Source organism: Oppia nitens, unplaced genomic scaffold (genome assembly GCF_028296485.1).
Source record: "Oppia nitens isolate AA-2021 unplaced genomic scaffold, nextdenovo-longstitch-racon4-pilon3 scaffold4_pilon_pilon_pilon, whole genome shotgun sequence".
NCBI classification, from domain to species: Eukaryota; Metazoa; Arthropoda; class Arachnida; order Sarcoptiformes; family Oppiidae; genus Oppia; species Oppia nitens.
This window is the reverse complement of record NW_026533232.1, coordinates 429,758-457,111: the sequence shown is the minus strand read 5'-3', so window position 1 is coordinate 457,111 and position 27,354 is coordinate 429,758. Positions and strand designations below refer to the sequence as shown.

At 29.7% G+C, this 27,354-nt stretch overlaps 3 protein-coding genes across 3 annotated transcripts; 2 read left to right on the top strand and 1 right to left on the bottom strand.

Annotated features, from left to right (window-relative positions):
- Positions 1–1,106: 1,106 nt before the first annotated feature.
- LOC128959708 (uncharacterized) lies at positions 1,107–6,919 on the bottom strand. Its single transcript, XM_054305711.1, has 5 exons — positions 6,142–6,919; positions 5,300–6,082; positions 3,981–5,211; positions 2,485–2,798; positions 1,107–2,404 (listed from the first exon to the last, which is right to left on the bottom strand). The coding sequence occupies exons 1-5, from the start codon at positions 6,665–6,667 to the stop codon at positions 1,278–1,280; spliced, it is 3,981 nt and encodes a 1,326-aa protein (XP_054161686.1). The 5' UTR covers positions 6,668–6,919; the 3' UTR covers positions 1,107–1,277.
- Positions 6,920–9,246: 2,327 nt separating this feature from the next.
- On the top strand, positions 9,247–12,076 carry LOC128959413 (dentin sialophosphoprotein-like). The gene is made up of 3 exons (XM_054305356.1): positions 9,247–9,752; positions 9,852–10,583; positions 10,680–12,076. The coding sequence occupies exons 1-3, from the start codon at positions 9,335–9,337 to the stop codon at positions 11,630–11,632; spliced, it is 2,103 nt and encodes a 700-aa protein (XP_054161331.1). The 5' UTR covers positions 9,247–9,334; the 3' UTR covers positions 11,633–12,076.
- Positions 12,077–17,470: 5,394 nt separating this feature from the next.
- Positions 17,471–20,081, top strand: LOC128959707 (uncharacterized). The gene is made up of 4 exons (XM_054305710.1): positions 17,471–17,564; positions 17,654–18,031; positions 18,358–19,040; positions 20,031–20,081. The coding sequence occupies exons 1-4, from the start codon at positions 17,471–17,473 to the stop codon at positions 20,079–20,081; spliced, it is 1,206 nt and encodes a 401-aa protein (XP_054161685.1).
- The last annotated feature ends 7,273 nt before the right edge of the window (positions 20,082–27,354 follow it).

The window sequence follows — 27,354 nt, the reverse complement described above, 5'->3', positions numbered from 1 at the left end:
TGTGTGTTTGCGTATAATACATTGCAATATTCACAAATACAAAAAATTCATCAAATAATATAAAATGTTATTTTTCATAAAAAAAACAATCAAAATTATAACTCATATTTAATAAATAATATACTAATGTATTGATTGAATTTTATTTGTTAAATGTTTTTTTGTGTTGTAAATATATATATATTTTTATAACATTTTATGTATCAAATTGTTATTATTTTTAAATTCAAAAAAATAGTTGTACAATAACATAATATAGTAAAATCAATAATGTATTGTATCTATCATTTTTATAAAAAATAATAAATAAAAATGTCACAAATTATTATTAATATAAAAAATTAATTAAAATTCAACTATTTTATAGTAGGAATAAAAACATATGTTAATTAATTATTATTATTACTATAACTACAGTATATTTTTAATTAATTTTTTTTTACAAAACATGTGTCATCGATATTAATTAAATAGGATATTAGGTTTTTTTTTAATAATAAATAAAATAAATAACTAATTATTGAATTAATTTATTATATTAGATTTTAAAAAATAAAATTTACCCATATTTTCTCACATAAATAATTGTTTGGTCAATTTTTTTAAAAAATATAAATTTAAAAAATCAATAATCATAATCAATATGCTTGAAACAATTATAGATAATCATCAAAATATAAGTTAGAAATAAATTAGTTTTAATTTATATTATCAAAAAACAATACATTTACGGTATTATGTGTTACTATAACTAAATAAACTAAAAAAAAAATTAAGAGTTAGACTGAAATGTTTAACAAAATGAAAAACTCAATGTATTATTATAATACATCAATCAATGAATTTGAAATATACTGAAAATTATATAAATTATATAATAATTTATATATATATACATACATAGTATCTGAAAAAATGTATAAAAATAAACAATTTACAGCTAATTTACATTAATTAATTGTAATACAGTGATAATTATCTAATAGTTAGTTAGTTAATTCATAATAATAATATTACGATAATAATGATTCAAAAATGAGTATATAATTTCTATAAACTAAGTAATAGTTAGTATTAGTATTATTAATATTATAATGTATAGTAGGAGTTGATAGATAGACACACACACACAGCAAACACATACACACACACTCACACACAAACAAACAGACATAAGATAATCATCAATAGATGGATGAACTCCGGGAGGTGTAAGAGGTGGGGCAATGTCTTCTCTGTACTCGTCATCCATCCCTCTCCCTCCGCACCCCCAGGAATTAAATGTCGTCCATTGTTTCCGACGAAAACGTATGAAATATTTTATGCTGACGAAGACTTTCGGTACTTTTGAATCGTTTATAACACCGGATAACACTACAGACATAGGGTTTCATATTCGAGTGGGACATCTTGTGTCGGATTAGATTCGGTTTGCGCGATGTCTTGTAGGCGCAGACATCGCAGCCGAACATCAATGGATCGCATTTGAGATCCGATCCCTGTTGTGAGTGAACCTGTATTTTATGTTGAATCAGATTGGCTTCGAGACCCGTACGATAGTCGCACGACTGGCAATAGTATTGTTTATAGGCTGAGTGTACCTGTTGTTTGTGGGCCAGTAGTAGGTATTCGGTTTCAAAATTCTGGCCACAATCTTTGTCGGTACAGCTAAACGGTTTGTCGTCCGAATGGCCCGATTTATGGGACAATAGATTCCATTTGTTGTCGGTTTTATAGTCGCATAGATCGCACGAAAATACTTGCTTACTGTACGATTGGCCATCAGCTGTCGCCGACATATGATCACTACTGTCCATACTGCCGGTGCCGTACACTCCCTGATGTAGTTGTAGTTGCTGTTGTTGTTGGCAATCTTGTTGCTGGTGTTGTTGATCCTGTTGTTGCTGTGATGCCGTCTTATCTGATCCGCAATGAACTTGTCGTTTATGGTGATTAAGACTGCTGTTAGTCTTGAATCGTTTGTTACAGTCGTTGACCGTACAGACAAACGGCTTCATTGACGTATGTATCAGCTTATGTCGCATTAGGTTCGGCCGACGGCTGGTCTTATAGTCGCACAGATTGCAGCCGTAAACCGATTTAATACTTTTGTGCGCTTTCATCAAATGAGTTAACAGCTGATCCCTTGTATTGAATACGTGCTGACAATCGTTACAAACGTACGACTGTACCGTCGGCTTACTACTACTGGTTGACTGGTTTTGGCTGTGATGATGATGACTGTGATGGTTATGGTTATGATGATGATTATGACCGCTACTGCCGGCACTGATATTATCTTTTTGCAGTTTCAATTGGTCGACAATCTGTCTTAGGCTGCGGTCTTCAATCTCACCGACGCCAGTGTTCAGACCATTCAATACGACTTCTCCACGAAGACTGACTGAAAAATTCAAGACAACAAAAATTATAGACAATATTATAGACCAAATGACTGGTCAATCAAATCAGTGGTACGCTTACTGGGATTATTATTATTGCTACCGCCAGCGGCCATCGACTGGTGGCCACCGCCGCCATTGTTGGCCAATAACAAGGCCGACGATCGTTTAAGTTCGCCGTATATACTGTTAAAGTGTGTGATCGCCTGAATCGACTGATGATTGGCCTCGCATTTGCATTGCGAGGCCAACGCCAAACATTGGCCCCGTATCTGATCCAGTACTTCCGTCAACTGCCGCTCGTAGGTCAGTTCGGTAGCCAATCGTTTGTTTTCGTCCCGTAGTTCGTCAAACAGTAGCGAATTGGCCAGTAATTGGTCGCCGCTAGTCATATCGCTTAGTCACCGATGTTGTCGATCGATGGCCACTGAAAAACCCAACCGCGAGATATCGGTAAACGGAAAGTCAAGTATCACGTGATTAGATATTATTATTATTATTATTATTATTATTATAACTATTTATAATTTTTTAGTGACCACTAGTTATCATATATATATATATATAGTAATAATATTTGTTATAATAATAATTATTATTATATAATATAATAATTAGTTTATTAATTCAATTATTTGTTTTGTTTGTTACTATACATTGTATGATATATTCAATTGCAATGTTATTGTTGTTTAAGTACAGAGTGTACCCAAAAAAAAATAAAATAAAAAATTGTGTGAAACACTGTATACACAAAAAAAATTACTATTATTTTTATTTACAATAAATTACGTCATTATTATTATTATTTTTTTTTTATTTTAAGTTTTTTTTAAATATTAAAATAATATTATACAGTAGTTTTAAAATTTTTATTATTTTTGAATTGTTAAAATAAATTTTTTTAAAAAAATAATTAAATAATAATTTAATTAATACATTAAGTAACTTATTTTATTTTTGATTTTACTTTATTATTATTATTATTATTTTTGATTGCTATTTTATAAATACAATTGATAATTTAAATTATAAAAATTTAATTTATATCAAAAATATTATTATTTTTTTTATATAAAATATATTAATATAATACAGAAAACTGTATACTAATTATTAATAATTTACATTATTATTGATATTATTGTTTAATAAATTGCATGCAATTTATTTTAAACAATTTATTTATTACATATTTTTTTAAAAACTTAAATATAGTTTGCAATATCTTTAATATTAAAGTTTTAATTTCTAATAATAATAATAAATATAAATAAAGAGAAAAAAATACAGTAATAATTATAATTTAAATTACAACAACAAAAAGTTTGTTTAAAAATCAACAATTTTTTTTTAATAATAATTATAAGCAAATTTAAACAATTTTTTTTGTATAAAAAATATCTTTTAACACATTAAAAAACATATTAATTACTATTTTGAAAAACTATTTTCAATTATTATTACAGATATTATTATTAGTGAAAAATACAACAACAAAAATGACATTTAGTGAGGAACGACACGTTAGATGTTAGGTCAGTGATACCATTGTCGGCTCAGCAGTACCTATATCTTCAGTCTTCATCATCATTATCGTAGTCATCGTCGTCACCATCTCTGGCGTGTATAGTATTCTGGTGTCTCTTAAGCGATCGTTTTTCTTTGAATGTTTTGATACAGCCTTGAATACCGCACAGATAGGGAACATCAACATTATGAATGGACTGGTGCTGCAGTAGGGCTTTCCTACAGTTATACAGACGATTGCAACCATCGTATTCACAGACATAAGTGGCGTCCGAATGGACAACACTTTTATGCTGATAGAGACATATACTGGTTTTGAATCCTTTACCGCAGCCGTCGATTTCGCAGATAAACGGCTTCGACGTTGAATGTCTCGATCGATGGTTAGTCAGACTATTCTTATTCGATGTCTTATAGTCGCACAGATCGCATGAGAAGCGCTTCTGTGGCGAATGTGTCTGACGTTTGTGTGTCAATAAAATGCTTCGCGTTTTGAACCATTTATCACATTCGTCGCACTGGTAGGGCTTATCAGTGGTATGTATACTCATATGGCGTTCCAAATAGAACTTCTTGTTTGTCTTGTAGTCGCAGATCTGGCACTCGAACGATAGGATATGATGTTTATATGATAAGTGATTCAATAGTTTCATTTCAGTGGGAAACAGACATCGACAGACATGGCATCGATGATCGTCGTCGTCGGCAGCGATAGTGGACACACTGTTGTTGTTGTTGTTGTTGTGCGGAACAGTTTTAGTGGACGTCCGTTGAATGTTGGCAACAGTTGTGGCGACGGTTGATGACGACGACGTCGTCGTCTTCTTGTTTAATGACTTTTGATTAGAATATCGGACACCACTGCCAGCTAAATGGCGGCTCATCTTTGATGACGATAATGACTTCAAGTTGTTTTTATGATGATTCAAGTGATGATGATTATGATGATGTCTTCTATCGCTGACAACGACAACGCCATTAGCGACCACCGGATTATTGCTGCCGCCGGTGACTGTATTCTCCAAGTTTTCTCTATTGTTTGCCCGCAAGTTGGCCACAATAGGCAATGATGACAACGACGACGACGATGTCTTAGTGGTCGATGAACTATGTCTTCTTCTCGGTGATGATCGTCGTTCAGGAGATGTTGGAGTAGTGTTGATGGCGTCTCTGTTGTCGCGCAGACGGCGTCTATTTGGCGACTGACTGCTGACCACCAAATCATTGGTACTTTTTCTGACTTTTTTTGGTTTTAATTGTAGATTCGAGAGGTAATTGTCTATTAATAAGAAGAGAAGAAAAAAACAATTATAATAACAACAGAATCTTGGGATCAGTATATATATATATGTGATATTAACACATACTTTGATTGTCCACTGTTTTGGTGGTCAAGCGTTTAGTGGTTATTAAGCTTTGATTGGCGACGGCAGCGGACCTTCTTTTGAGCGGCTCTTTTGTCGGCTTCGGCATCGGTTTCGACAAACACTGTGTCTTATGGCGTTTCAATGCCTTACCAGTGAACGTCTTGTACGGACACCAATCACAACCTAACAGTACTTTGACTCTATGGACATGACACGGATGTTTGACCAGTGCTTCGCTGGTCACAAAACTACGGGCACACTTTTCGCACAGATAAGTGGTTATAGTTGAGTCGTCGGAGACAGTAGTGGCCGCCGCGGCATCGGGTGTTTCAGTAGTAGTAGTAGTGTCAGTGGTCTCTATCGAGTGATTGGTAGCTGAATCGTCGGTCATCATCATCTCTATATTATTATTGATTAGCTGACTCTCATCGCCACCACCACAACCGCTACGTGTGCTGAGAGTGTTACTATCGTTGTTGTTGAGCTCCTGTTCCTCTGGCGCTTCTTCGTCGTCCTCCTCCTCCTGGTTCGGGCTCTGAACAGCAGCAGCAACAGCAGCGGTAAGTGTTATCGGTGTTAATGGCCGATAATCGCCAGTATCTGAAGTTTGATTGTTATTAATAATCTCAAGACTGTTGAACTGATTGTTGCGGTTATGAGCGATATCCATGTGTACATTCAGATCAAGACTCGTACGAAACATTTGGCTGCAAAGTGGACACACACTATAACTATTTAGATCATTGTCGTTGTCGTCGTCATTCACGGCCACCATATTATCGGCTACAGAGTCAACAAACAATCAATCAATCAATTGGTGTACAATTATAAAAATCTCTTACCATCAGCGGTTGCGACGCAATACATGTGATCGTTGGCAATATGACTGGACCTGTCATCGGCCGTAATGATCTCTCCACCGGCGACTCCTCCTCCGCCGCCGCCGCTGCCGTTAATGGTGTCCTCTGTAGTAGTGTTGGCGGCCGTCGACGCGGCAGCAGCTGCAGCGCTATAGACCGAAGATCGGCCGTAACCCATCAGCGGGCTGTAGCCGTAGTTGATTACCGATTGGCGAATAGCTTCGGCAGCCATTTGCTGTTGACGGCCGGCTTTCATATCATCGTAGATGGCATTAAACTTGCGATACTTTTGCATCTTAAGGTCGGCATTATCCACACATCGGCAGTTGTCGACCAAAACCATTGAATAGTTTCGGATATTTTCCAAAACGTTAACCAAATCGCGTTCAGCATTCAGATCGCTACGCAATCGTTCGTTGTCGGCCCTGAGGTCGTCCATTACGGCTACCATCAGTGCTGACCACTGGTCGCCAGTGTTGACCGCAGCGGCGATAGCGTTGGACGTCATATTATTTTTTGTTGGTAGTGATTATCAAGTTATTATTGCATGTGATATACCATTAACTTCGGGAGGGTTGGGACGGAAAAGACGGTAAAGTGGGTTCGGTATCTATAGTAATGACCACAACAACAACAAAAATCTCGGCGGGATTTTTTAGTTCTGTTTGTTGTCCGCCGATGTCGGCAAACTGTAACGACCCGACACACCAGACCAGAAAAAAATGTTATAACAATTATTACAAATTTTATTGCAAACAAACAAATCAATAGTTTTATTACAATATTATTACTGTATTATTATTATAACAATTAAACACTAATACAGTATACTATTAATAAATGTATTAATAATACACTAACAGTACTAATAAACACAAACACGCAAAATGTGATTACTATAGTTGTTGTGAGTCTAATATACAGTACTATAGTATACTGTAGAATGTGTTTGTGTGTGTGTTATATATTTTATTACAACAATGATAATAACACCACACATATTACAGTATATACAGTACATATTATTATTATAACTTACAGTAACTAATATTTATATGTATATTATAGAGAGTGAGAGAGAGAGAGAGAGAGAGAGAGAGAGAGAGAGAGAGAGAGAGAGAGAGAGAGAGAGAGAGAGAGAGAGAGAGAGAGAGAGTTTACTACTGTATACAGTACTAATTTAAACAGTATACAGTAAAGTAGATTAAATATATAAAAACTATGATATCGTACTAGTATTAAAATATAATAATAATAATAATAATAAAAATTTTAATAATAAATATAAAGTTATTTTATATTATTATTATTATTATTATTATTATTATTATTATTATTATTATTATTATTATTATTATAATAACATTACAGATATTATTGTTATTATTAGTATTAGTGTTGTTATGTTTTTTAAAAAAAAAATAAATATAATTAATTGTATTGTATTGTATTGTGTAGTTTATGTAGTTGTAGTACAGTATTAATATTTGTTGCAATAAATTATTATTATATTATATATCATATACAAAAACACAGTCTATTACACTGTGTTTTTTAAATATTGTTGATAACAATAATTGCGATAAAATATTCAATACTGTGTATAGTAAGTAAATGGTAAAAAAAAAGTTTATATATTTTTTTGAAAGTTACTAATAGTTACCTATACTGTGTGTACTAGTATTAAATATTATCCTTAATATTTTAGTTTTTTTTTTGCAGCAGTCATTATAAGTAAATATATGTCCATCAATTATGTACAATTTAATATATATATATATATATATATATATATATACCAGTAGTACAATGTATAAACTTAGTGTACTTTACAAGTTTTAAGAAAAAACAATATAACCAGTAAAATAATATACATGTATATTTATTTATATATGTAATTGTTTAATGTACCCAAAAAAGTAAAAATAATTTGCCCGCCTAATTTTAATTTAATTGCGTAATTTTTTTTTTGATAAAAAAATTAATTAAAAATTAGCAATTAATCACATTAACACTTTATATATATATATACATATGACAAATAAAATTAAATTATAGACAAATTTTCAATATATCAAATCAATTTTACCTAAAAAAAATAAGAAAAAATAAATCAATTAACTAATTAACAATTTTTCAATTATTTTGCATTTAAAAAAACTTTATTTACAACATAATTTACTACTAGGAAAATATTTAATATAATAAATTTACACACACACACACACACACACACACACACACACACACACACACACACACACACACACACACACACACACAGTATATTTGTTAGGCAATACGGTATTAAATTAATACATTATAATCAGTGTTGGCAGAGACAAAATTTTTGTATAATACATACAGTATATTACAATGTAAAATACATGACCAATTTGGTTTACAAAAACAAATTTAGTGCCACCTATTGCTAAAAGCACTGATATAAGCATAAAGTAAATCATGTTTTATAATAAATATAGATTTAATATTATTTTATTTTATTGAATTTCATTTTATGATTTTAAATTATTTGATTATTACAAACTTAGAAACAAAACGATTATAATTATAATAATGCATTTTCTATCAATTATATTTTTTACTAAATATTTTAAAGTATTTTTTTAAAGTAACATATATATTAGTTTTAAAGTAAATTTTTATAACATAATATATATTAGTTTTAAAGTAAATTTTTATAACATAATATATATTAGTTTTAAAGTAAATTTTTTTAACATAATATATATTAGTTTTAAAGTAAATTTTTTAACATATATTAGTTTTAAAGTAAATTTTTATAACATAATATATATTAGTTTTAAAGTAAATTTTTATAACATAATATATATTAGTTTTAAAGTAAATTTTTATAACATAATATATATTAGTTTTAAAGTAAATTTTTTTAACATAATATACAGTTTATTAGTTTTAAAGTAAATTTTTATAACATAATATATATATTAGTTTTAAAATTTGTAAAATACATTCAGTATTTTACTGTATTATACAAAAATCAAAATTTAAAACATTGTATTTTTCCAACACTGATTATAATACACATATGTATTGAATAATACTAACAATAATAATAATATAAAACATATTTACAAACAAAACAATCAAAAACAGTGTTTATAGTCTCCGTGAATGTCAATCACCGGCCGTAATGGATGACACCATTGCCGTCAACAACAACACCGCCGCCGCCGCCGCCGCAGAGACTATCGTTGCCACCAATGATGACGATGTCTTTGAAGAGCTATCGGCTGACGACTTAGTCGAACGATTGATGGCCGAGTTGGCCGCCGAACAACAACTGAATCGCCTGCTAAACGATATACGTGACAATGCCGTCCATATGATCCGTCGGTGTCGGTGTACGGCCAACGAAGACACCGTTCAGATTATCAATCGTCTGAATGATTACTATATGACTGCTACCGAGTCTTCGACAGCAGCGGCGGCGGCGGCGACGGACGTAGCTATCAATCGGACAACGATTGGCCATTCGGTAGTTGTCAAGTGCGAGGAAAGTTGTGTCGAGTATTCGGGAGTTCAGTTAAACGGCGGCGGCATCGGTGGTGGTCAGTGAACACACACACACACACACATCAATAGATTGAAAACTAGTGTCTAATATATATTATATGTTTTTCATTATTTATTTTTTTTTGCGATTATAGTGACCAACATTTGCGGCGGCGATGGAGTTGTTGTTGTTGTTGACAGTCAACAACAGACTGATGACGATATCAAACAAGAAGTGATTGACGTCGATATTGATGGTGTCGTTGACGACGCAGACATCACCGGTAGTGGTGGTGATGACAGCAGTCAGAATCAACAACAGACTGATGATGATATCAAACAGGAAGTGATTGACGTCGATATTGATGGTGTCGTTGACGACGCAGACATCACCGGTAGTGGTGGTGATGACAGCAGTCAGAATCAACAACAGACTGATGATGATATCAAACAGGAAGTGATTGACGTCGATATTGATGGTGTCGTTGACAACGCAGACATCACCGGTAGTGGTGGTGATGACAGCAGTGATAATCAACAAAAGACTGATAGCAAACAAGCAATCATTGACATCGAAAGCGATTCAAACGGCAGTTCCGCTGTCGCAAGTGTTGACCAAACAATGACAACAACTACTACTACAGTGGCCGACGAAGAGTCGCCCATTGATAACGATAGCCGATTGGCAACTACTACTACCACTGTTGATGTGGACATCGATGATACGGACAATCGTCGCAACACTAGATCTCATGATAAGGATCTCAAAGAAAAAGAAACCAAAAATCAAAGTCATAGAAATAGAAGAAGAAGAAGAAGAAGTAGTACAACAAAAGCAAAGATAAAACGAAAACGAAGAAAAATTACCAGAGATTCAATCAATTCTGGTATTTTGTTTTTCTTTTGTTTATTGATACTCATGTCTTGAGAGAGAGAGAGAGGTTTAGAGTTATTGTTGTTTATATTGTAATTTAAACTAACAGGTGATAGCCATCATCATCAACAACAACAACATGAAGTGCTGGTATTGACTGCAGATGACAAAGTGGTCGCTGATAATAATCAAGAAGAAGTAGAAGTTGTTCACAACCATCAAAATACAGAAGAAAAACAACAACAAGAGCCAGTGGTCAACAACGACGACAACGATAACAATATTACCTCTACATTGGCCACCACCCGAACACTACGTAGACGAGTAGTTATCGATAAGACAAAAAGGAGGACCACTGCTGCCGACACTATTAGCGAGACTACTGCCGCCGATGATGCGAGGCTTAACCAATCACTACCGGTTACGGCCGATACTGCCGGTAGCTTAGAAACCACAACTACTACTACTACTCCTAAGCAATCGCAACGGCGGCGACGCGACTATTTGACCGCTATTTTTCAGTCGTCGCCGTCCAATGACCAGCAATTTCGATGCAATTACGAGGATTGCGACAAAACATTTACCAAAAGTGTACAACTCTATCAACACAAAGCCGTTGACCATTCTATCAGTAAATATATGAAACTAATGAACTACTTGTCGTCTCAGTCACCGAACCGATCAGTTCGCAAGTCGGCACCGCCGCTACTGCCGCCGCCGCCGCCAATGGTTGCTGAGACGCCAAACGACGATTGTCGTCGAATTAGATGGCAGTGGACAACAGTGATGTCCAAACTTAAGACTACTACTGGCAGTGTTGGTGGCAGTTCTGGCGGTGGCGGCGGCGGCGGTAATAGTGGTGGTGGTGCTGACGGCGGCAATCAGTCGACACCACACAGATGCCTAATACGTAAATGTAAACACCGTTCAGCTAATTTGTCGACACTGACCCGCCATATGTACGACTGGCACCCGGACTATAAGTACCGGTGCCAACACTGTTCATACAAGACCACATGTCGCAATCATCTGGCCAGTCATATGGGTAGCTGTCATCGTTAGTCACTTAAATAGTACTTTAATGTGTACGGTTGTGGTCAAAGAGCATCGGCTACTTGGGGGAGAGACTACCAGTGCACTATAGACTGTATACCTTAATAAATCAATGTTTTTGTTCCGCTCACTTTGGCCACTTAACTAAATGGACAGTTAGCTTTCAATATGAAATAGATTAAGAGCTTTAATATTGTACAGTATTTTTATATTTAGTATTTTTTACGGTATTATGTTTCTACTATTGAACAGTAAATGTTTTAATTGTTTTTTTTGTTGTTGATATTTTATTAACGATTTTTTGTGTTGTTTAAAGCAATTATTTTTTTTAAAAAAATTTAAATCACTTCAAAATATATTTGAATTTGTTTATTAATAATTATATTATTTTAATAACCATTGACTAATATTTTCATTATTTTTAATCTCATATTATTATTTCCCCCAATGAATTATCACTCTTTAATTTAGCATAATAATAATAATAATAACATTTATTAGTTAAATAATAATAATATTTATCGTGACATTAATTTTTCTAATTTATATGTATTATTATATGATATTTTTATATTATTTTTTAATACATATTTTGTTTTCAACTTTTTTTCCTAACAAAAAAACTATGTCAACATCTGTTTCATAATTTATACCAAAAATAAAAATAAATATATATATTTGATAATTAAAATGAGTTACTTTGTTAAATAATAATAATAAAACATATATATTAATTAATTTCTAGTATATTTAATAATAATAATAATATTTACAAATAATTTAAATAACTTTTAGAGAAACAAAAACAAAATCTTGATAACTGTCCGCAAACTTTTAATTAATATTAGGACTAAGTCTAATAGTGGTCAGTCCCGTACAAAACGATTGGCAGCGGCCACGTATGCGAATTACCGAAAATATTGTCGACAATCTGGCCACTTTGCGGTCCATATTACACGAGCCGGCATCGCCAATACCTATATGTTCGCTAAGCATATTGTCGCCCGTACAGCGCCCGTAGTTTATCGTACCGTTTACCTCCTGATCTATATATATATATATATATAGAAAATATGAAAATTACAAACTAATCAGATTTATAACTAACTTTTAATAATATTAATAATAATAATTAATTATTAATACTTAATTTTTTTAATACCCAACAAAAATAAATATCATTAAGATATATATACAGTATATACTGTAAAACATGAATATTATACTAATATTAATGAAGTTTTCAAAAAATTAAATTAAAATAAATAAAAAATGTTAAGTTTTTAATATAAATTACTATTGCTATACTATTTCTAGCAAATACAAATTAGTAGTAAATATTAATAGTAGTTAATAATATTATTAATAATTAGTAATAATAACAATAACCTACCGCTTTTGATCTGTCTATTATTATAGGGTGACAGTGCACTGAATGGTATCTGTATGGGCTCGAAGCCAATGGTGCCGTTAGCCGATGTGTCGCTATTTATCAGCGAAACATCATCGCAAGTGGTTTCGGTATTGAAATTCAAAAAACTGGTTATCGTTGTAAACTTTGAACCGGGCAGACAAGTTAGGAAGGCGCTCAGTTCAACATTGGTTAGCGATGACCCAGGGATGCTCTGGGATGCCCGCGACGATAGGTCTGTCCCTTACCGTAACACAAAACAAAAATTAATTAATAATAAATAATTTAAAAAACAAAAATATTAATATAGTTTACATTATTAGTATTATATTGTTATTATTAACTTAATATTTTTCAACTCAACAAATATCTTTAAAAATATTAAATATATTAAATTACCATGTTGAAAATTTTCTACTACTATTGGCACCGATACATATAAATTGATTTTAATTGTTAACAACACTAACAACAACAACACTGGTGATAATAATAATTTAATCATTATTAATTACTATTATTAATTAATTATTTAATCATAGAAAAATTAATATTAAAAAATATATAATAATTTACTATAATATATTAATTTTTTCACCACACACAAAACTCAATACATTTTTTTCATTAAAATATTTTATTTTAATTACGTTTTAGTAATTTAAAAAAAAAACTAAAACTAACATAATTATAAACTACATTATTTTTAAAAATATATCATAAAATTATGCCAATTTACTATATATAACACATAAACATATATAAACCGTACATAAATATACCGGCATTTAAACACAGGTGTACAGTACTAGTATTGTATGTACATCTATGTACAGTATATGACCTAGCTAAGTTTGTATAGCACTAGTATTGTAGGTGTAGCAAATTATTAAAATAAAAATTGACAATATTTATTTGTATATTTATAATCTTATTAATTATAGATTATGCTAGATTAATTTAATATTTTATATTAAAAATATTTATTTAATATATTATTTAATTATAATATAATTTATTTTAATAATAATTTTTTATATCTATTAATTTGATAGTAAATAATTGAAAACAATAGCAACGTTACGGCCATATAAAATATTTCCACCCAAACCAATATAAAGGGATAGCCATCGATAAACTCGCCGATAATATAGGGTGTAACCAGTGTTAGTAAACCCCGGAAAAATAGGAAGATATTGCTCATTGTATTGTTTAAAGTTAGGTATTGGGCTGTAAATGAATACGATCCGGCAAATAGTGGCCCAAACCGGCCATCAGTACACAACTGGCCACCCAGAGAACCGTTAGGTGCCAGTGACCAACAATTAACAATACTATGCCGACAACCAGTATTGTATAGTGTATACAGACTATAGTGTTGATTGACAAATACATGGCCAACACAATGTTGACTGTTTTGGACACCGAGTAGACTACCCTTCAAATGGTATACATGTGTCCAGCTTTGGGTGCCGGTAGTCGATGAGGTGAATACTGATAGTAAGTGACGGCAAACTTGATAAACATTGTTTCCGTTAGTATATAAGCGCCATACCATAGGGTAAACAATACGCGCATTAATATACGTGGACTGCGCGGGTCGTCAAACAGTTTCAAATCAGTTGTTTTTTGCTTATGTTGTTGTTGTTGTGGTTTTCATCCATTTCCATACCATTACTATCGACATCATTGTTATTGTCTGAGATATTACTACTATTTTCTGGCATTTTGTATGGTTTGATAATATAAACAATCAGCGATACGATAGGAACTATGGGTTAATTAATTAATGATAATAATACATTATTATTCATATAGTAATTCCCAATCTTATATTAGTAAAAAAAATATTATTACTTAAAAAAAAATTCCAGTAAATCTATTTCTAAAAAAGTTTCTATCAATTATCTATTTAACAATATAAACAAGTTTTTTATGTTGACAAAATGTATATATAAATATATGTAAATTGTCTAATTTAAATTATTTAAAATAGTTATTATTTTTATTATTATTATTATTATAAAAGATTATTTTAATATTTGAAACACCTTTATAAATAATATAACATCTAAATATTATTTAGTATCTAAAATTTGTATACGTCATTGCTTTTATTATGATTATTATAAAAAATGTATAAAAAATTAATATAAAAATTATTATGAAATTATAATTTATAAAATTCAATTAATAAATAAATCACTAAATGTGTTAAAATATAAAAATGTTTAAAAAATTATTTATCTTTAATTATAATAAATTGTTAATAAAAAACTAAAAATTTTGTTTAAGACAATAATTTTTTTCAAAAAATAATAATTATTAATTAAATAAAACTATTTTTTTAACAGATAATATTAAGTTTATTTAATGTTATTAATGATATAATATGTTAGATTAATTTAATATTTTATATTAAAAAAATATATTTAATATATTATCTATTTTAATAATAATTTGTTATATCTATTAATTTGATAGTAAATAATTGAAAACAATAGCAACGTTACGGCCATATAAAATATTTCTACCCAAACCAATATAAAGGGATAGCCATCGATAAACTCACCGATAATATAGGGTGTAACCAATGTTAGTAAACCCTGGAAAATAGTAAAACATTGCTCATTGTATTGTTTAAAGTTAGATATTGGGCTGTAAATGAATACGATCCGGCAAATAGTGGCCCAAACCCGGCCATCAGTACACAACTGGCCACCCAGAGAACCGTTAGGTGCCAGTGACCAACAATTAACAATACTATGCCGACAACCAGTATTGTATAGTGTATACAGACTACGGTGTTGATTGACAAATACATGGCCAACACAATGTTGACTGCTTTGGACACCGTATAGACTACCGTTCCAATGGTATACATGTGTCCAGCAATGGGTGCCGGTAGTCGATGAGGTGAATACTGATAGTAAGTGACGGCAAACTTGATAAACATTGTCTCCGTTAGTATATAAAAGCCATACCATAGGGTAAACAATACGCGCATTAATATACGCGGACTGTGCGGGTCGTCAAACAATTTAAAATCAGTTGTTTGTTGATTATGTTGTTGTTGTCGACTATGACTTTCATCCATTTCCATACGATTAGTATCCACTGTATTATTATTATCTGAGACATTATTAACACTAACACTACTATTTTCTGGTATTTTGTATGGCTTAATAATATATACAACAAGTGAAACAAATTAAATAATTAATTATAAAAATTAATTAAATAACAATAATACCTATCGCTAGCACAGAGCACAGTACAATTGAAGGCATCGTTAGTCTATCTCGCCTGACATCGACCGGTACCAGTGGTTTGTCCGGTTCAATGTTGCCGATCGTATACATAGATATAACTGATGAAACAATAATGGATCCCAGACCGAAACCCAGTGCGTTGAACAGTAGTACCGGTGCACTACGTGATTGCCAGAGTTCAATAGTCCAGACAATATAACCGCTTAGATTGATACTGGAGCCGATGCCGAACAGGAAGGCAAATAGGAATAGTGAGTGTGAAGAATAGGAGAGTGAGTGAGTGAGTGAGTGAGTGAGTGAGTGAGTGAGTGAGTGAGTGAGTGAGTGAGTGAGTGAGTGAGTGAGTGAGTGAGTGAGTGAGTGAGTGAGTGAGTGAGTGAGTGAGTGAGTGAGTGAGTGAGTGAGTGAGTGAGTGAGTGTTAAACAGCGGCGATGATAACAAATATATGATTAACAATTTAAATAGATTTAAATTTTAAACAATGACAAAGTTATATAGATAATTTTAAACAAAATTGTACTTGATTATTTTTTTTAAAAAATAATTAGCCAGATAAGTAGACAGAAAATTAATTTTTTTTCTAAATAATAATATTTAATTATCTATGGAGGCCAATAAACTAAAAATAGTAGATTTATTTGTTATTAAATAATCAATTTAAAAATATTTATTTGTATATATATAATTAAATGTTTTAATTTAAATTATCTGATTGAACAGTGTATTAACATTAAAATATAATATAACTAATATAATAATTTCAAAATAAATTTTTAAAATTTACTATTTATAAGATAAGATTAATAATTTAGTAAGTAATTTTTATTAATATATTATTATAATTTTATTATAATTTTTAACTAAATTAATATAAAAATATTAATATAATTTTTTTTGAACTTTTATTTTAAATAATATATTTGCAATTAACATAAATAATTATTAGTACGATGAAATTAACTAAACTATTAAAACAATGGGATAAATATTATTATAGTTTATATCTGTTTACAGCAAACTTGACATTTGTAAGAAATATACATTTTTTCTAAAAAATAATTTTTTTTTATTTAATAAAATATTTTGCAACCAAATGTTTAAATGGTATAATACTAAATATCCATTTATTAAAGGGTATATTGTTTGGCTATTTTCCCGTAATTATGGTGGATATGAAATACATTTTGGATACCGAAATCAAATTGATATCATTGCAGACAACGTTTGACACCATTGGCTATACTTTGGGAACATTTGGTAAGATTTAACAAAAAAAATAAATAAACAAAAATATAATTTAATTGTTAATTAATATCATTAATTAATATGAATAAATACATAAACAGTTGGACTGACTTACAAATGGTTGAACCGGCAGTTAGTAATAGGCACTGCCTTTATCATGATGTCAGCCCTATACGCCTGTATGCCATTACTGACCAGTCTATGGCAACTATACCTAATTGCCTTCCTGTTCGGCGTCGGCTCCAGTATTAATGTTAGTGCCTATATTGTATGGACTATTGAAATGTGGCAACACCGTAGCGCACCGATACTACAGTTAAACGCACTGGGCTTTGGCCTGGGATCCAATATTGCCGCAGCTGTAATGTCTTCCTATACTACTGGTGCCATTGAACAGGGCAAACTACCGGTGCCCGTTGATGTCAGGCGAGACAGGCTAACTATGCCGTCAATTTATCTATGCGCTATATTAGCAATAGGTACAGTATTATTGTTATTACGGTATTACGGTATTACGGTATTACGGTATTACGGTATTACGGTATTACGGTATTACGGTATTACGGTATTACGGTATTACGGTATTACGGTATTACGGTATTACGGTATACAATATATTTTTATATAATACATAAATAATAAGCTACCAAAAAAGATTGTAGTTTATAATAATACATATAATTTACTGTATTAATGATATAATAAATATATATCATGTTATATATTAATAATACTAATATTAATAATACTAATATTAATAATAAATTTATTTTTTAATATTTAATCAAAAAATAATAATAAACAGTTCCCATCGGATCGCTAATTGTTTATATTATCAAACCATACAAAGTGCCCGACAAGAGTAGTAAGGTTTTAGACAACAATGACATCGACAGTAGTAGTAATAATAATAATGATAATAATAATAGGGTAGAGGAGAGCCATACAAAACAACAACATAAGCAACAAAAACCTGAAAATTTGAAACTGTTTGACGACCCGCGCAGTCCGCGTATATTAATACGGGTATTGTTTACCCTATGGTTTGGCGCTTATGTACTATTGGAGACAATGTTTCTCTACTTTGCCGTCACATACTATCAGTATTCACCGCATCGACTAACAGCTCCAGAAGCCGGACACATGTTTACCATTGCAACGATTTTCTATTCAGGCGGACGTCTAGTCAACATTGTATTGGCCATGTATTTGCCGATTAATACAGTAGTCTGTATACACTATACACTAGTAGTTGCCGGTATAGTATTGTTAATTGTTGGCCACTGGCACCTGACGGTACTATGGGTGGCCAGTTGTGTACTGATGGCCGGTTTTTCGCCATTGTTTGCCGGATCATTTTCATTTAACAGCCAATACCTGACTGTTAGCAATACAATCAGTAATATATTCCTGTTTTGTAGAGGTTTACTAATACTGATTACACCCTATATTATCGGTGAGTTTATCGATGGCTATCCCTTTATATTGGTTTGGGTGGAAATATTTTATCTGACAGCAACACTAGTATTGTTTAGTATAATTTATTTAATGATTAATAAATATCAGAAAATTATTATTTTCTAGTAATTGTCTAGTAATTGATAATAATAATAATTATTATTTTTGTGTTAAAATTTATTTTTTATTTTTTATTTTTGTTGTTGCTAATTAATATTTTTTTAAATAATAAAATTTATGTAATAAATATTATAAAATATTTATATATTTTTAATTATTTTTAATATATTCATAGCTAACAATTAGGTCGACAATTATAAAAAAAATGTCAATTGTTTTAGAAAATCATATTTATCGACAAAAATAATGTGAATAATTTATTTAATAATTGTTTTTTATATCTATAAATTTTATAATAAATAATTGTAAAAACAATAGCAACACATTGCATCCAGATAAATTAACTTATAAATTATAATTGTGATGTAAATATAAATTATTTAGACTATAATTATATTTATCCCAATAGTTTAGTTAATTTGTTAAATGGTTAAAAATATTTGCATTCAAATATTCAAACTTATCAAATAAATTTATTACTAAAATGAGTGAGTGAGTGAGTGAGTGAGTTTGATTATCTAGGAGACAATACACTAAAAATAATAGATGATAAATTTATTGTTATTATAAATAGTCAAGAATATTTATTTATATATTTATTAAATGTTTATATATTTATAAAAATTAAATTTTCTGATTCATAATGTAATAGATTAATTAGAAAATATTAATTAATTTAATTAACTAAATGCTAAATAATTATTATTTTATTATGTGTTTTAACATTAAAATGCATACAAATGCATGCAATTGGCAAAGTTAAAATGGTTTTTTCGTATTAGAAAATCGAAGTTTAACCTTATTTTTTATTATTCTATCAAATTATTAAAAATTCAAACTACACAATTTTTACTAGCTTAATTATCAGTCTATTACTTACACTAACAAATTTCATTATAGAATATAAGAGTATTCAATAATAAAGACGGTTTTAAAGACACCCAAAGATAAAATTTAAATCTCTTAAGAATATTGTTAAAATTTTAGTTTTGTAGTTGAGCAAATTTTATTATTTTCATGCACTAGATAGCTGAAAAAAATAGAATTGTTAGGACGTAATTTTAAAAAATTAAAACTAGCTAAATCGGTTCAAAATGCAAAAAATCTAAAATAAACACTTTAAATTTAAAATAATTGCTGACAATATATGCTACAGAACATCAAAACAATTTTAATTCTAAAATTTGTTTAAAATTTTGTAGTTTACAGATAAATTACTTTAGCACAATTTCTAAATACAAAAATGAAGTTTTATTGAAATTATATAATACCTCATATAACTAATTTTGATATAAGTAACATTTAATGTTTATTACTAAATATTGTTAAGTTTTAAAAACAATTAAATTCATTTTTTAATTTGATTATTATTCTTAAGTGAACGTTGTTTATATATGTAAATATGGCTTTAAATAATTGATAAACAATATCAGAAAATGGAATTATTTATTAAAAACTCTTTATGTCAACTTTATGTTAAAATTTTCAGTAAGTTGTTTTTAATTTTTTAAATTTTTTTAAAAAAAATAAATTAGTGCATATATTTGTATAAAATAAAAAAAGTGACAACTTTTAAGAGTTCACATTAACAAATAATAGAAAGTTTAGTTTTAATCTCGATTATGGTAAATTATGTGTGACTTTAATCATTTTTAAAAATGCTAAAATCATTGAATAAAAAAATGATTTTTTACTTATCATAAAAATTAGATATCGAACTTTAAAAAAATCACAGGTTTTAATTTTTAAAAATTTATTTTAGTACTTAAAAATTAATTTTTGTATAACTCGTCATTTCTGCTAACATAATTTCTTTTGATTTAAAATATGAGAATTCATAAAGATTTTCAATTTATCTTCAATTAAACAAATGTTCAAATATAAGAGTTAAAAATGACTTAAATATTAACAAGAAAGCAATTACAGGTTTTTCAAAACTTCGATTTAAACACATGAGTTCCATACGAAAAAACTATTTTAACTTTGCCAAATACTAACTGCAGGGTTAAGTAAGAGGTGGGTAGGGGGGTAAAATTTACATGGGAATATTCGGGAACTTAAGCAATTTTTATGGAATTTTCTCGTGATCCCCCTTTTGATTTTGGATTTTTGAAAAAATTGCCGTTTAAAAATGCAATAAAAATCTTACCCCACCCAATACCCCCCTCCCCAAGATTTTTCGGGAATTTTGTAAATTTTACCCCGGTCTACCCCCCCCCTAAAATCCAAAACCTTGCTTAACCCTGTACTAACTGGTCTAATATAATTATAACTAATACATAATAATTGCAAAATAAATATTGTTAGTATTTAATAAAAATTTACGATTTATATGATAAGATTAATAATTAGATACACTAAAGTAATTACAGTATTATTATTGTTGTTTATTTTAATACACACTATTTTTTATATAATATTTTATATAATACAGTAAATTATTATTAAAAAAAAGTATATAAATAAATAAATAAATAAAAATTTATTATTATTTTTGATTGTTTTAATGTAAAAAATATTAATATATATAATTTTTGCAAAAAAAATATCAAAAACATTTTATTAAAAATAATTAACATAAATAATTGTTATTAAAATGAAATTAACTAAACTATTACAACAATGGGATAAATATTATTATAGTTTATATCTGTTTGCAACAAACTTGGTATTTGTAAGTAAATTAGTTTATTTTCATAAAAAAATTAATTTACTGATAATTGTTTTGTGTTAGTAAAATTATTTTGGTAATCAAAAGTTTATAAATAAATGTTATAATACAACAACAAAAATTAATATAAAATTTATTAAAGGGTATATTGTTTGCCTATTTTCCCGTAATTATGGTGGATATGAAATACATTTTGGATACCGAAATCAAATTGATATCATTGCAGACAACGTTTGACACAATTGGCTATACTGTGGGAACATTTGGTAAATATTTAATCTAAAAAAATAAACAAAAATATTATTTAATTTTCAATTATCGATACTATTAACTAATATGTTTAAAAATGCTAAACATTACTGTATGTTCATAACAAACACATATACAAACAGTTGGACTGACTTACAAATGGTTGAACCGGCAGCTAGTGATGGCCATTGCCTTTATTATGATGTCTGTCCTATACGCGTGCACACCATTACTGACCAGTCTATGGCAACTATACCTAATTGCCTTCCTGTTCGGTGTCGGCTCCAGTATTAATGTCAGTGCCTATATTGTATGGGCTATTGAAATGTGGCAACACCGTAGCGCACCTATACTACAGTTGAACGCACTGGGCTTTGGCCTGGGATCTATTATTGCCACAGCAGTAATGTCTTCCTATACTACTGGTGAAACTGAACAGGGCAAACTACCGGTGCCCGTTGATGTCAGACGAGACAGGCTAACTGTGCCATCCATTTACCTTTGCGCTATATTAGCAATAGGTTCAGTATTGTTATTAGTATATAATATACATAAATAATAAGTCACTTTTTTATGTATAGTTCCTATCGGATCGCTAATTGTCTATATTATCAAACCATATAAAGTGCCCGATAAGAGCAGTAATGACATCGACAGTAGTACTCATGATAATAATAGTATAGAGGAAAGCCATACAAAACAACAACATAATCAACAAACAACTGATTTGAAACTGTTTGACGACCCGCGCAGTCCGCGTATATTAATGCGCGTATTGTTTACCCTATGGTTTGGCGCCTATGTACTATTGGAGACAATGTTCCTCAAGTTTGCCGTCACTTACTATCAGTATTCACCGCATCTACTAACGGCTCCTGTGGCCGGACAAATGTTTACTATTGCTACGGTTGTCTATTCGGTGGCCCGTATGGTCAACATAGTATTGTCAATGTATTTGTCGATCAATAAAGTAATTATAATACACTATACAATACTGGTTTCCGGTATAGTATTGTTAATTGTTGGGTACTGGTATCTGACGGTGCTATGGGTGGCCAGTTGTGTACTGATGGCCGGTTTTGCACCATTGTTTGCCGGATCATTTTCATTTACCGACAAATACCTGACAATGAGTAATACAATGAGCAATGTTTTCCTATTTTGTAGGGGTTTACTAACATTGATTACACCCTATATTATCGGCGAGTTTATCGATGGCTATCCAATGATATTGGTTTGGGTTGAGATATTTTATCTGGCTGCAATGTTGATATTGTTTTCAATTATTTACTATCAAATTTATAGATATTCTAAAAAATTATTATTAAAATTCTAATAAGAATATAGAATATAATAATTATATTTTTTTAAATATACATTTAATCTAGCATAATTTAATAATAAATTAAAAAAAACTTAATATTTTATCAGTTATTTTTTATAATTTTATAATATTTAATTTTATAGTAATTGATGATTATTCATAAATAATAAATTTTTATATAATTATTATTATGCTTATTACTATTATTTAACAAAAAAAAATTTAATTTTTAAAATAAATATCTTATATTTCTACTTATTTTAAAAATACTGACTTATCTACTGTGCCAATGATGGTGCCCAGGCCATTAAACTTTAGTACCGGTGCACTACGTTGTTGTCAGAGTTCAATAGTCCAGACAATATAACCGGTGATGTTTATACTGGAGCCGATACCGAACAGTAAGGCAAATAGGTATAGTTGCCATAAACTGGTCAGTAATGGTGTGCACGAGTATAGGACAGACATCAAGATAAAGGCAATGGCCATTACTAGCTGTCGGTTCAGCCATTTGTAAGACAGTACAACTTTATGTGTGTGTGTGTGTGTTTGTACGCCAATAATATTTAAATTTATAATACCGGTTTCCATGTATAATATCGTATATTATGTAGAGAGATGATTGAATTGGCACCCAGTTAGCTAATATTTATAATTACATTAATATGATATTTAAAATTAATTAAATAATTTTTAATATAATATACAATATTATATTATGTTTTTTCCTTATAAATTCATTTTCATTATGTTGAAACAATTTATATTGTTAAATATTAATTTTATATTAATTTAAATAACATTAATAAGTTTATTTTTAATAATTAATAATTTTAATAATAATATTATTAATAATATTTATATAATATTTTAATGTCAGACGAGACAGACTAATTGTGCCGTCAATTATATTGTGCTCTGCACTAAAAAATATACATTAATTAATAATATAATTTAAAAAAAAATAAATATTTTATTAATATTAAAATAAAAATTATTTACAGAATTACAGAGTCAACGTCATCATAACACGTATACATCAAAACACGTATCAATATTATTTTAATTTAATTTCACACAAACATTACACACATAAGTTAAACACACACATATACAGTATATAAGTCATAATAATTTTTTTTTAATTTTTTAATTATTCTAGTTTATTATCATAAAATTTATAATGTTAACAATTTTTTATATCTATAAATTTGATAGTTAATAATTGAAAACAATAGCAACATTGCAGCCAGATAAAATAATTCAGTCCATACAAATATAAAGGGATAGCCATCGATAAACTCGCCGATAATATAGGGTGTTATCAGTGTTAGTAAACCCCTACAAAATAGGAAAGCATTGCTCATTGTATTGCTTAAAGTTAGGTATTGGCTCGTAAATGAATATGATAATGAAAAAAGTGGCGCACAACCGGCCATCAGTACACAACTGGCCACCCATAGCACCGTTAGATACCAGTGGCCAAAAATTAACAGTACTATACCGGCAACCATTATTGTATAGTGTATGCAGACTAGTTTATTGATTGACAAATACATGACTAACACAATGTTCACTACTTTTCCAACCGTAAAGACTATCGTTGCAATGCTATACATGTGTCCGGCTTCGGGTGCCGTCAGTCGATGCGGTGAATACTGATAGTAAGTGACAGCAAACTTGAGAAACATTGTTTGCGTGAGTATATAAAAGCCATACCATAGGGTAAACAATACGCGCATTAATATACGCGGACTGCGCGGGTCGTCAAACAGTTTTAAATCAGTTGTTTGTTGATTATGTTGTTGTTGTTGTTGTTGTTGTTGTTGTTGTCTACTATGGTTTTCATCCATTTCCATACCATTACTACCAACTGTATTGTTATTATCTGAGACATTATTACTGTTATTATTACTAATTTCTAGTATTTTGTATGGTTTGATAATATAAGCAACAATTGATAAAATGGGAACTATATATTAATTTAATAATTAAATAAATAATGAATTAATTAATAGTATTAATAATAATAATAATAGTATTGATAATAATAATAATAATACCTATTTCTAGTACAGAGCACAATACAATTGATGGCACCGTTAGTCTGTCTCGTCTGTCATTAACCGTCATCAGTGGTTTGTCATCTTCAATGTTGCCGATCGTATACATTGACATTACTGTTGTGCCAATGTAGGTGCCCAGGCCATAGCCAACTGCGTTAAACTGTAATATTGGTGAGTTACGGTGTTTCCATAGTTCAATAGTCCAGACAATATAGCCGCTGACGTTAATAGTGTAGCCGACACCAAACAAGAAGGCAATTAGGTATAGTTGCCATAAACTGGTCAGTAATGGTGTGCACGCGTATAGGACAGACATCATAATAAACGCAATGGCCATTACTAACTGCCGGTTCAACCATTTGTAAGTTAGTCCAACTATGTGTGTGTGTGTGTGTGTGTACGCCAATGTTAAATCAATGTAAATGTTATGTCCAAGTGTTAAGAATCTTACATTTATATAATATTAGTATATTTTTTTGGCGTCAAAACTTACCAAATGATCCAACAATATTGCCAATGGTGTCAAACGTTGTCTGCAATGATATCAGTTTGATATCGGTATCCAAAATGTATTTCATATCCACCATAATTACGGGAAAATATGCATACAATATGCCCTAATTATTAATATAATTAAAAAAAATATTTTATTCATTTTAAAATAAAAATTATTTACTGAATTAACTTACAAATGATAATTGTGTTGCAAATATATAAAAACTATAATAATATTTATCCCATTGTTGTAATAGTTTAGTTAATTTCATTATACAATTATCTACGTTAAACGTTGAAAATTTATTATTGTATTATTATTATTATTATACAATAAATACAATATATAGACTAAATTATCTAAATGTTATGATTATTAAAATTTGGTCTACTTTAATTTAACTTTATTTAATTAATAAACTTTAATTTACTTTTAGGCAAATTTTTATAATATCGATACCATTGATACAAATACTATATATTATGTAGAGACTGTTGAATTGGCACCCAGTTAGCTAATATTTATAAATAACACAAATATAATATTATTATTTTAATATAATAGACGATATATTGTTTTATTTGCTTATAAATTCCCTATCATTATGATTAAACAATTTATATCGTAAAACATTTATTGTACATTAATTATAATAACATTAATAAGTTTAAAAATTAAAAATAAGTATTACCTAGGTAAAGCGACACCTATTTTTGAATTAAATATCAAGTCAAATGCAGAAAGTTTAATAAAAAATTGTAATAATGTTTCAGATAATAAAATATTTCATTCATAACCACTTCCTGTCAGTCAATGGTTTTGATAATATTACAAGTATTCATCATTTCATTACTAAAAATGTTAGAAAACAGTGATTTGTCTTTAAATGGAGACCTTTTTTGGCCACACAAACGACAACAGTCAAGACATGAGTCAACATCGAAATGAAACTAATATTATGTTAGAAGTGTCGGTTAGAAGTCAGAGAATTATAATACAATGAATATCAATAACATTTAGTCGGGTTAAACAATTATATTAAATACAATGATTATGATTTATTAAAATAGTAAAACAATTATTATATAAAGTATTAAAATATAGTTAGTGATGTCAAATGAGTGGATCACTTATATTGAATCAAGTATCTGATCCAGTGATCTCATTGACAATAAGTTATATACTCAATTAGGTTGAGGCGTATTGCTCTGGTAGTCATCAATCAAAGGTCAGATATGTTGTTGCATTAGTACTCCACTGGAGGACTAAGTATTGATGCAACAGTGGAAGGCCTAATTATTATCTGTACTTTCTTGGAGGGTATTGACCGTGCAATGATGGTACTAATTAATTATGATTTATTATTAGTTACTTTTGACTCTGAAATCAAATTTGGGAACAATTAGCGCGCGGGAAGT

Coding starts and splice junctions, on each gene's coding strand:
- LOC128959708 (XM_054305711.1), bottom strand. CDS start 6,667: ATGACGTCCAACGCTATCGCCGCTGCGGTCAACACTGGCGACCAGTGG. Junction 2,799..3,980: donor GATAATGATGATGAAGACTG/AAGATATAGGTA, acceptor TCGGTGACTAAG/CGATATGACTAGCGGCGACC. Junction 2,405..2,484: donor TAGCAATAATAATAATCCCA/GTAAGCGTACCA, acceptor TGAATTTTTCAG/TCAGTCTTCGTGGAGAAGTC.
- LOC128959413 (XM_054305356.1), top strand. CDS start 9,335: ATGGATGACACCATTGCCGTCAACAACAACACCGCCGCCGCCGCCGCC. Junction 9,753..9,851: donor CGGCGGCGGCATCGGTGGTG/GTCAGTGAACAC, acceptor TTGCGATTATAG/TGACCAACATTTGCGGCGGC. Junction 10,584..10,679: donor CAGAGATTCAATCAATTCTG/GTATTTTGTTTT, acceptor TTAAACTAACAG/GTGATAGCCATCATCATCAA.
- LOC128959707 (XM_054305710.1), top strand. CDS start 17,471: ATGGTGGATATGAAATACATTTTGGATACCGAAATCAAATTGATATCA. Junction 18,032..18,357: donor ATGCGCTATATTAGCAATAG/GTACAGTATTAT, acceptor AATAATAAACAG/TTCCCATCGGATCGCTAATT. Junction 19,041..20,030: donor ATGGCTATCCCTTTATATTG/GTTTGGGTGGAA, acceptor ATTTCATTATAG/AATATAAGAGTATTCAATAA.